Below are 11,224 nucleotides of genomic sequence, written 5' to 3'. Positions count from 1 at the left end.
TTTATTTTGTACGCTATGCGCCTCGCGCGCGCTGGTTGCGCCGATACGAGACGTCGGTACTTAACTTATATAAACGACATTTGGGACCTGTATACGAAACGTACAAAACTTGCATCAACGACACTTTGGACCTGTATACAAGATGTACTAAACTTGCATAAAAGACACTTGCGACCTGAATTGTTTATTGTTATTAGGTACATAAAACAAGTAATAACTAAAAGTAGATCTAAATATAAGTAATAACAAGTTTTGTTCTAAGCTACAACCCAAAGTATGTGAACATAACTTGGAATTAAATTAAACAAAAGTAAAGATAAAATTAAAGTTCAAACAAAAACTATTATATATATATAATTTCCCTAAAGTTATGTGGAATAGTGCTTTACAATTAGATTTTTAAAAATATTTATCCTTTTGTTTTACTTGTGACCTTTATACACGACGTATAAAACTTGCATAAACGTCACTTGTACCCTGTAGACGAGACTTACTAAACTTGCATAAACGACACTTACGACCTGTATACGAAACGTACTAAACTTGCATAAACACAGAAATGATTGTTTCAGAAACTAGTAGTCCGAGCACTGAAGAAAGGAAAATATAATAAAAAAAATGTAATCTTTATTAATTTATTCAGATTTCATGTCAACATTTACATTTTGAATGAATGGCTTAATGCTACATTTACATTAATATACAAAGAAGTATCATGTTTATTTAGACATATAATTTACATTTAAAACATAAATGGAACATCTACGTAAAAGAACACTACAGTATATTATGAGCCTTATAGTTTTAAACAAAGTATCATCAATTAAAAGGAATACTTTGTACTTTAAAAAATGCCTATATTTTATACATCTAGGCCATATCGAGGAGACTTATGTCCACTTTCACTAAACCTAGGAAACGCTTAAATCGGAGGTGAGGTGAGAGGTGTTGGGTGATGCGTAGATAAAAAAAAACGTACCACCAACTCTCAGATGATGACTAACGACGATAGGCGCTATCTAAAGTTACGACACGGATTTGGCGGTGCATAATGTTTATGGAACTCGCAAACTGACACTTGACAGTAGAAAAAACTAATTTTTTTTTTTTAATAACCTTAAAGCACACCTTGTGGCAAGAATTATAAAAAAGTTAGGTTATGGATTGGTGCAAGGTTTATTTATGTATGCCCAGGAATCTTGTTTGATAAGGCTCACTTTCCAAAAAAGATTCCTAGGCATTGCCTTGTTCGTCTTTAGTGAAAACGGGCACAAGTCACATATAAATGTACTATCGAAACTTGCGATTTCAATTCTGGATATTTTAGGGGTTTCCTCATTTCTACTCGGAGCATAGTTTTATCGCCCGTCGGGTGGCTCTGAGCTTTCTCCCGAGTCTCATAATCAGGGACTCATAATGAGGGGTTAAGCAAAGCGAATTGCGAAACTGAAATGGTAGTTTGGTGACGAAAGGTACTGTTGTCAACGCCCCACCAAAAAACATTGGTATACTCCAAAAGCCCAGACGAATTAAACGGGTTTTTGAATACAGTAAGCATAAAGCCGTAGCGTGTGGAAATCTCTACAAAAGAGCTACGTCTGGTCATTTTCATATTATGATAATCGATAATTCGGGGTAGAAGAATAATATAGTTTCATTTTCAGACTGTTAAGGCCAAAGAGAATACAAACACCAAGTAATTAAGACGCTCTGTTATATTTAGAAGCACCTACAATTACACTTATAAGAGATTATAAAACATCAACACCTTATAAAATATCATAAACACCTAAAGTAGACAAGTAAATAATATTATTGACTGAGAGCATGCGTGATTGTGGAGCGCATGCGCGCGTTTGCAATCAAACGCATAAGCGTAATTTAAAAATGATTTGAATTAGTTTATATAAGAAGTTTTACTTCTCTTTTCACTCTTTTTAGGTATTGCTTAATAAGTTATTGGGTATTTTGGTTAAGAAAATTTCAGTACCATTCCGAAGAAAATGACGTTGTCAATCCTGAAAGCACGCTTAGCAACATTAAAGGTAAAGTCCATTCGCTTAGATACAGTCGCCGTTGTGCCGTGCTGTCTTGGCCCGTGCCACATTTCGACAAAAGCGCCGCTGCTAACAAAGGACGCACTTTAGCAGAAAATAATTGAACGGACTATAGACTGTTGCCAACCTTCTTAACACATTACCCGCAAATCTTAATACTCTAATGTAATACAACCTAATTAGCATTTGGACCTTGCCGTTTTTCGATAGTACAATATTTATATATTAATTTACCATTATATTCGCTTATTGCGTTAAATTCATATCCGTAACAAGTGCTAGAAATTTTCGACCCTATTGCTATATACGAGCGAGCGGGCAATAAGACCGTTATTGCAATTTCACCTCAGCGGACTTACTTAAATACAGCAAACTTAAATTTCGCGTAATTTACTAGACCAAATGAAGCAAAAAAAAAATCTTCGATCAATAACTTGCTTAAATGCTGTCAGGCAAAGAGTCAAAATAAGTGTTCACTGACTAAAAGGAACGTACTCAACGTCCAAAAAGCATGTAATATGATCTTTTATGTAAGGGCTTAGTACTTATTTTATGTTATATTCAATATTTTATAATACTAAATTAAAAACTGATTTTTCTGCTACATATTGTTTGAGACTGCGTTATCTAGTACATCAATAAACGAAGACTTTATTGTCCACAAATAAAAAAATTGAGTTTTAAGATAACCGAAGTACCCAAGTCCCAAAGTACTTATAATACAAATCTACGTTTCTAAGTACCTACTAATAATACAAGTTGACATGGCAATCGGCGTATGAAGTAAGGAGTCGTGTGCTCTACGAAGATATCATTTCACAAAAATAGAAAATAAAGTACATTTTGTTTATAAATCATAAAAATAAATTTTTTTTGAACCAATTTTAGGTGTCGTATTAACCAATCAAAAGCGTTTGTGAACTCTTTTTATTGCTTTTGATTGGTATTGTGTGGTGCTATTGTTAGAAAAACTTTATTACTAGGAAGTAGTAGGAAGTCTCGGAATCTCGGAACGTACTTCAAACATTTTTAATTTCATTCCTCATATATTCAAAATAGTTATAAAACCATTGTTTACCTAAATACGTCTTTAAAACTTTAAACTAGATTTGAATAGGAGACACTATTGTTTACTATCAGTTTAAATATTTTGGTACACTTGTGACGTCATAGAGTCAGGTGACCCAAAGCGAGCGTTTTGGCGCCATTGTTATTTACTTGAATTTATTTAAAATACTGAAAATGAGACGAAAAAACATTGTTAGCTTTAAAATAGCATTGTGGTTCATTTTAGGCTATGAATACCTTATTCACGTTGGACTTGATGGACGTTAGGTATTATTGTTAAAATTGCCATGTCTACTTGCAGTTTCACTATACGTTAATATCAATTAAATATTAAGTATGTATTTAGAAAAAAAAATCTAATACGTACATATTTTGGTATCATTTGAATAGGCACAGTATATACACGTAGAATATAATTAATTGAATACAAGCTACCTTTGAATATTTATTTTTTACACAAAAATAACCTATATCTGTGCAGACGTAGACACTGTTGATGTCTAGAAACTAAACGGACGTTAACGAACACCGTTGTGTTGCCGTATTGGTAACTAAAACAGGCTAAGTGAGACTTGCACCCAACCGCATACAAAGGGTTCCGTGCCACATTGCAATATGAAACGATACACGAACGATTACAAAATACTATAATTATTAAGACCTAGCAAAAACAAAGTTTCAATTAAATTAAATGTAATAAATTAAAGTAAAATTTGGTCCGGTATGTTGTGACCCGAATCACTGTATGTTCCGCGATTTTTTATAGTTTTGGAGTTATGATTTTTCTTTTCGATTTCTGGAGGAATTTCAACATGACCATCTTAAAAAATTTCAAAAAAAAGCAAAATACTTTTTTAAGAGTTTTTTTTTGCAACTGGCTGACTTCTAGGCATAAAATTCAGCTTCGTAGCATTGATGAAAGTTATGAAAATGTTGGTCTAAAGTTAAAAATCTAAGTAATAATTCACGGAGCTTATCAAAATTGGGCATTCGAATACGTTACCCCATAGTTACGTTTGCACAGATTACAGAACAATAGACAAAGAGGTTTAAAAGTGACGTGTTTGAACACTTCACTTGTGCACGTAGAATATGAGCTTGATGTTGCCGTCAAAATCCTCGTTGTCGGTTTCGTAGGGGGTGCCCAGCACCGTGACCAGCGGCACGATGTTGGCGTAGGGCGGCGGGTAGTGCACCTCGTTGTTGCAGAGGTGGCGCAGGTGGAACCACGCCACGCAGTAGTTGTACGACAGCAGCTCCTTGAAGAACTTCACCGCTAGCATCTGCGGACGGTGAAGACAACTCTTGAGTGCCATGTACTAAGTACTTTGTGACCATCAATATCAGTTAACGACCCGCTACATGGCACGGATCGCCTCTCAGATGTTAGGCCCTAGTCTGTAGGCTTTCAGAACATTATGGACGACTTGGGCTTCTTATTGGACGGATATCACTGAGCGGTATGCCGAGCTGATCTTGGGCCGGCTCTCCGATGCAGTGAGCGAGAGAAACATTATTATGAAACGATACTAAAAGCAGTTGAGTCTCACCTGCTAAGGCTTGCTTTTCTGAACAGAAATCGCTGCGCGGTATCCGTGCTGTCCTCGAGCTGGCTCTCTGACGCTGTGTGTGTGTCTCACGAGTGGAATTTGTACATATAAAAGCAAAACTCTTGCTTGGTATATCTGCAGGGGTTTGAGCATTTTACTGGACAGCGACCACTGAGCGATATGCAGAGATGTCCTTGAGCTGGCTCACCAACAAAATGCACGTGGAGAAATTTGGGGAACTTGTACAAGTGAAGGCGCTATATGCAGCCGGGCTTACCTGCAGCGGCTTGGGCTGCTGAATACATACTGTTGCATGGGACCCGAGCTGTCCTTGAGCCGGCTCGCTGGCGGAGCAGGGAACTCGCGCAAGTGAAAGCGCTAAATGCAGTTTGGGCTCACCTGCAAGGTTTTGGGCTGCTGAATACATACTGTTGCATGGGACCCGAGCTGTCCTTGAGCCGGCTCGCTGGCGGAGCAGGGAACTCGCGCAAGTGAAAGCGCTAAATGCAGTTTGGGCTCACCTGCAAGGTTTTGGGCTGCTGAATACATACTGTTGCGTGGTACCCGAGCTTTTCTTTAGCCAAGTGAAGGCGCTAGATGTAGTTTGGGCTCACCTGCAGCAGCTAGGGCTGCTTGTTGGACAGGTAACGCTGCGCGATGCGCCGAACTGTCCTTGAGCCGGCTCGCTGGCGGAGCGGGAAACTCGCGCAAGTGAAAGCGCTATATGCAGTTTGGGCTCACCTGCAAGGTTTTGGGCTGTTGAATACATACTGTTGCGTGGTACTCGAGCTGTCCTTGAGCCGGCTCGCTGGCGGAGCGGGGAACTCGCGCAAGTGAAAGCGCTATATGCAGTTTGGGCTCACCTGCAAGGTTTTGGGCTGCTGAATACATACTGTTGCGTGGTACCCGAGCTGTCCTTGAGCCGGCTCGCTAGGGAAGGCGCTACACGCAGCCGGACTCACCTGCAGCGGCTTGGGCTGCTTGTTGGACAGGTAGCGCTGCGCGCACGTCATGGCCTCCATGAGGCGCTCGTCGTCCAGCGCGAGGTCGGCCAGCAGCGCGGGCAGCGCGCTCAGCACCACCAGCTGCAGCGTGTAGGCGGTGGACAGGCGGTACGCGGAGCCCGTGTCCTTGAGCTGGCTCTGCAGCGCCGTGCACGCCAGGAACTTGTACATCGGGTGCAGGACGTCCCTGCGGAGACGTGGCGCGCGTTTATGCCCGCTTACACTCAACCTAGCTAACGCTTACATCGGATGCCTAGTCATAAAATTATTTTGTATATATATAAATATATATTTTTTATACTGAAATTGCTGCACCAACCCGTTCCTTCGTTTTTTTTTCCCTAACGTCAAAGGTTGTCTGGAAGAGATCGCTTTAGTAATAAGACCGCCTTTGCACGCTCTTTTTTCTGTATTTGTGTTTAATTTATATAAAATGTGTGTGTGCAATAAAGACTTAAAACAAACAAACAAACATGAATGAATGAATGAATGAATTTGACTGCCGATTGGCGCAGTTTGCAGCGACCCTGCTTTCTGAGTCCAAGGCCGTGGGTTCGATTGCCACAACTGGAAAATGTTTGTGTGCTGAGCATGAATGTTTTTCAGTGTCTGGGTGTTTATATGTATATTATAAGTACTTACGTATATTATTCATAAAAAATATTCATCAGACATCACAGTACTCATAACGCAAGCAACGCTTACTTTGGGGCTAGATGGCGATGTGTGCGTTGCCGTAGTATATAAATAAAATATTTAAATTAAATAATATACTTTTATTGCGCATCACTAGAAGTACACCCAGTGGCGTGCATAGAGGGTATGCACAGGGTATGCAGTTGATGTAAAATGAACAAAATCTCCAGTACGAGTTATAAAAAACTTAAGGATAGGCATTGCAAGAGTTATAAAAAGCCTACCCTTAAGTTTTACTTAGACACAGATGATTTCTTAAAAACTTTGATTTAAATTTACCTGATTGTCATTATTACTTGAACCCTACCCCAAAAAAATTAAAACACACATATACGCACCCATACACTCACACACTCCCCCACCCACATACACGCACACACACTTTACACACACAACATATATGTATGAACGCTTCTTAAGTGCCTGTGAGTAAATAAATAATTTTGAATTTGAATTTCATATATTTGATTCATGTCCAAACTTAGTTAACCAGGTTCGTTACTAGTAAATTAGTCAACTGCTATCCGTAGTGATCGTCATATAGTGTAATTTTGTGTTTGAGTTAATTAATAAATATTCCCCAGCTGTGGGACACATATATGAAAAAAAAAATTATGTAGACCTAGGCATTCTTAAAACATTCATACATAGAATATGTTACCATTAATGTTAGTAATATTTACATTAATTAACTTAAAACTAAAACTAGTAGGGTACCAAACGCGCCCTGATCTAAGAAGACCCCATAACAACCTTAGACGGTTTTTTCGATCACTATCTCACAATATCAATATTTAGCGTTTTGTCCAAGCGGCCATGGTGTCCTATGGCTATGGGGCCATCCTAGTGTTCAATTAGCTATTTTTAAAAGTGTATTCACGCTATTAAAAAAAATCAAAGACCGATGATAATGACGACTGCTAAGAGCGTTGTATAAATGAAAAAACCTTACCTAACAGCACGACTCCTCAAGAAGTCCTTCGCCAGGGAAGCCAAAACCACAAACAGTTCGAAAGCCCCTTTCAGGACCGAGGGTTCAGTGGACGTAAACTTTGCCACCAAGGGTGCCCACGCTAGGTGAGCCAGTGGTAGTAGTTCATTCTCATATTCCTCCAGTATTGGTAAGCCCAAAGTCAGGGTCCTTATAGCCATTAAACTTTCTTCTCGCGTCGAACCACCAATGAAATTGACGCATCTTTTGAGTATTGCCACTGTCACTCTTATGTGTTGAGGCGTTGGTGGGGATTCTGTTAAAGTCATAATATTTACTATTAACTTATTATAATATTCAACTTATTATAATATTATAATTGCGAAAGTGTTTGTTTGGTTGTTTGTTTTTCCTTCCTTTACGCCCTAACTAAGCAGCCAAACATCTTGGTTTTAATCGTAGAGTTATTTGAAAGGGTCGAGAGTAACCATAGCCTACTTTTTATCCCAGGAAAACTAAAGGTCGAAGAACGCGGACAACAGCTAGATTATTATAATTACAAAATAACGCTTCAAATCCTAGTTACTAAACAAAAAAAATGTTCGCCACCCCTGTCCTATACGATTAGGCCCTCATTATAGTACGCAGAGTTTCGTCACACCTGACATTTGAAAGGAGCTGTCAGTTGAAGTTATGCCACTTTTATTAGTAAAGCTCTAATTATATAGCTCAGGGTTGGCGAACCTTTTTATTAAGCGCCGCTATTTGTTTATAGAAACTAAGCCTTAGTGGTTTAATATATTAAGAAATACCATTTATTTTACTTGTACTTGATCCACTGCATTACAATTAATATGATATGTATAATTGAGGCCTTAGAATGCCTAGTTATTGAGCAAAACTTTTGTAAATAACGAATTTTCTTATATATGGGTGTTGGTTTCACACAGATCATAACAAATTAGTCTTCATGAACAATATAATTTTGGACTACCAAAAAATAACGAATTTTAACCGACCGTTAGATTTATCTACATACTTTGTACAAAGTGTTCCACTCACCCGCAGCTACTGTGTCATCGTAATCCAGAATATCTTCTTCTTTTCTCTTGATATCCTCTTTATACATCTCCTCTGCTGTCATTTTGCTCTCTTTTTCATCTTCCGCGTTTAGTAACCTTAAGGGTGAAATTACATTTGTCAGCATAAATTTATATTTAGTTAGGTGGCTAGGCTCCGGCACTAATTTAATGGTCCTGAATTTTCTTTGATCTGATGGCCTCTGACCTAATTAGCGACTAAGAGTTGCCGTCAAAAAATTTAGCGTTATTTAGATACGGTGGAAAAAATAATACGATCAGAGGTATAGGTTTAATGACAGCTTGTGTCGATGGTACCGAATATACAGGTTAGATTAGGTTATTTTAGCATATAAAAAATTTCGGAACCGACAGGATTTGAACCTGCGACTCTCTGGCAATCGCAGCCTGAGCGCTTTTTCCACCATAAATGCCGAAATTAGTTTATGCCTTTGTACATCAGTCTTATAGCGACTGTAGCGTCATCTAGTAGGAAACGTTGCAGTTTCGATCTACGTTATCTAAGGTCCATATTACAATGAGACACGTTTGAAACAAGAGATGACACATTTTTTTTTCAAAATTTTATAATTTTTTCTAGTGTTTTTACCTACACTTGGAGGAATTATCAATTTTATAAATTTAATGTTGCTCTCTTTATAGGCGATGGTTTCCCATTGACCATGGTCCATCAATTATTAATTATAAAAAAAAAACACTATTACGGTTAGCATAGGTAGGAGACAAAAATCATATCCCCTGCCCAGGGATAAAATTAACGTGTCCACCTGCCAAAGTACGGAAACAGGAATAAGGGGAATTCTTTTTACCGCACCATATTTAGGTATTATTTCCACTTGTGCGCCAATCTCAAAACTCAAGTAAAAATTATGTATATTTAACTAGGCCCATAGATGGCACTTATTATGCGTACATCACATAAGAAATGTGTACATAGTAGTAAGAAAATGGAGATAACCATATTCGTAAACTTAAAACCAAAGCTATGTAGGTTTCAAAGCCCAACTAACCTAGCCGGGAGTTCATTTTTTGGTATCAGACTGGTTAGAGCAATAATTCACACCCAAGCTTTTTATCGATTTTTATTAGCTAGTGGCATGCAGGTCATATATGCATAAAAGCAATGCCTAATGTAATGTTTAATTATTGCAGCTGCCGTTCAACATTATCGTTAATAACAAAGTAAATAAGAATTCTCTAAGTCAACTAGTTTAAGCTGTGTATAGTATAGTGTATTTGTCCTGTAGTAAATTAGCCTCGGTTATACACGTTTTATAAGTATACGTAGAACTAAACTACGGTTTAACCTTGAATTTATTTGCGTCTAGGCGTGAAACATAATAATCCTTTAGACCAAAATAAGACTTTTCTATAAGCTTACGTTTAATACGAACTTTGATATGCTGTGGGTATACTGTTTTGAATACTTTTCTAGGCCTTGCCAACTGCCTTTCTATATGTGTAAACAGGAAACAATAAAATTATATTCTATTCTATTCTATTCTTGAACCTTTTAAGTGTGGAGTGGCCATCGCCATGTGGAGTGTTGAGTCAGTTATTGTTCCGATAGTTGTTTCAGCCTTAGTTACTGGTCTTCTCGCGTAAAGCTTTGACCAACATCTTAAGAAGCTTTCGCTTTATTGTTGGATCAAGAGTCGTATAAAGAAGGTCTTGAAACGGCGCGTATTGTGAAGAGGTTCCTCAGTCTGGAGCCCTGACCGCCGGTTGCTTGGGCACTCAAGAGTCCCGCAAGGAGGAGTGGATTATTTTTTTATAAATTCTTAAGTGATTTTTTCATTGTGTAAATTGATCTTAAATGAGTACTTTATTGGAATTGAATGTACGGAGACTTGATAAAGCTGTAGGAGGAGATAATATTTTATCCTTTCCCCGGGAAGGGTAATGTCCCCTGCTAGCAGGTAAGATTCAATGGCCACTTATAGTAAAAATAAAACTTACCTCGTAGCCTCTTCAGTATTTTTAATAAAGTCCATGACGTCTTTCATTATATCAATCTCCGGAGCTTGTGTTTGCTTCTGGGGCTTATTTGGCTCTATCAAGAACCATTTGCGTATGCAATTGACGAACGTCAGGAATACTTGCAGGTACGCGTATAGATGCCTCTGGTAGTATTGGTCGCAACATTGTATTAGGACCTGCAAATCGTAATACGCGTGATGACTAATTTTGAAAAACTGCCAAGTGAAACTTACAAACAACAGTACGGAGAAATCTCAGGCATACAGGTTTCCTGACACCGGCAACCGTACTTAAGACGACGGCCGATCGGTGTAGTGGCCAGCGACCTTGCTTTCTGAGTCCAAGGCTGTTGGTTCGATACCCACAACTGGAAAATGTTTGTGTGATGAATGTGAATGTTTTCCAGTGGCTGGGTGTTTTTGTGTATATTATAGGTATTTATGTGTATTATATTTATATTAGTACCCGTAACACAAGGTACGCTTACTTTGGGGCTAGATAGCGATGTGTGTTTTGCCATAATATATTTAAAAAAAAAAGACCAGAACACAGCAATACTGCCCAGCGTCAGAGCTAAGCAGCCAAGCTCTGTCGAAAAAACATGTGATCTTGTTTTCAACCAACCAGCGTTTAGAAACCTCTGAATCTTAAGTTTTAAGTTTACAAACTTAGCCGCATAATTACCATCATTTTACTACCACACAAGTGTTATCAATCAGACTTCGCCGGAACTTGCACATCCTTTCCATTCTGTACTGCGTTTTGTTTTTCCTACAACTGCTGTTTATTTAAAAGAAAAGTTTGTTTACATCCTGTAACCGGAAGCTTGCTTCGAGGA

At 38.3% G+C, this 11,224-nt stretch overlaps 1 protein-coding gene across 1 annotated transcript in view; it reads right to left on the bottom strand.

Moving 5' to 3' along the window:
• Positions 1-621: 621 nt before the first annotated feature.
• The window catches only part of LOC120626763 (TELO2-interacting protein 1 homolog), a 34,473-nt gene continuing 23,870 nt past the window's right edge, over positions 622-11,224 (bottom strand). The window contains exons 14-18 of the mRNA XM_039894437.1: positions 10,366-10,562; positions 8,369-8,484; positions 7,328-7,622; positions 5,638-5,866; positions 622-4,408 (exon numbers count right to left, since the gene is read on the bottom strand). Coding sequence (XP_039750371.1) covers positions 4,199-4,408; positions 5,638-5,866; positions 7,328-7,622; positions 8,369-8,484; positions 10,366-10,562 — 1,047 coding nt within the window. The 3' untranslated portion in view covers positions 622-4,198. The remainder of the gene's footprint in view (positions 4,409-5,637; positions 5,867-7,327; positions 7,623-8,368; positions 8,485-10,365; positions 10,563-11,224) is intronic.

Source organism: Pararge aegeria, chromosome 10, assembly GCF_905163445.1.
Source record: "Pararge aegeria chromosome 10, ilParAegt1.1, whole genome shotgun sequence".
NCBI lineage: Eukaryota > Metazoa > Arthropoda > Insecta > Lepidoptera > Nymphalidae > Pararge > Pararge aegeria.
Note: the sequence above shows the minus strand (reverse complement) of the source record. Positions and strands in the feature narration are given on the sequence as shown.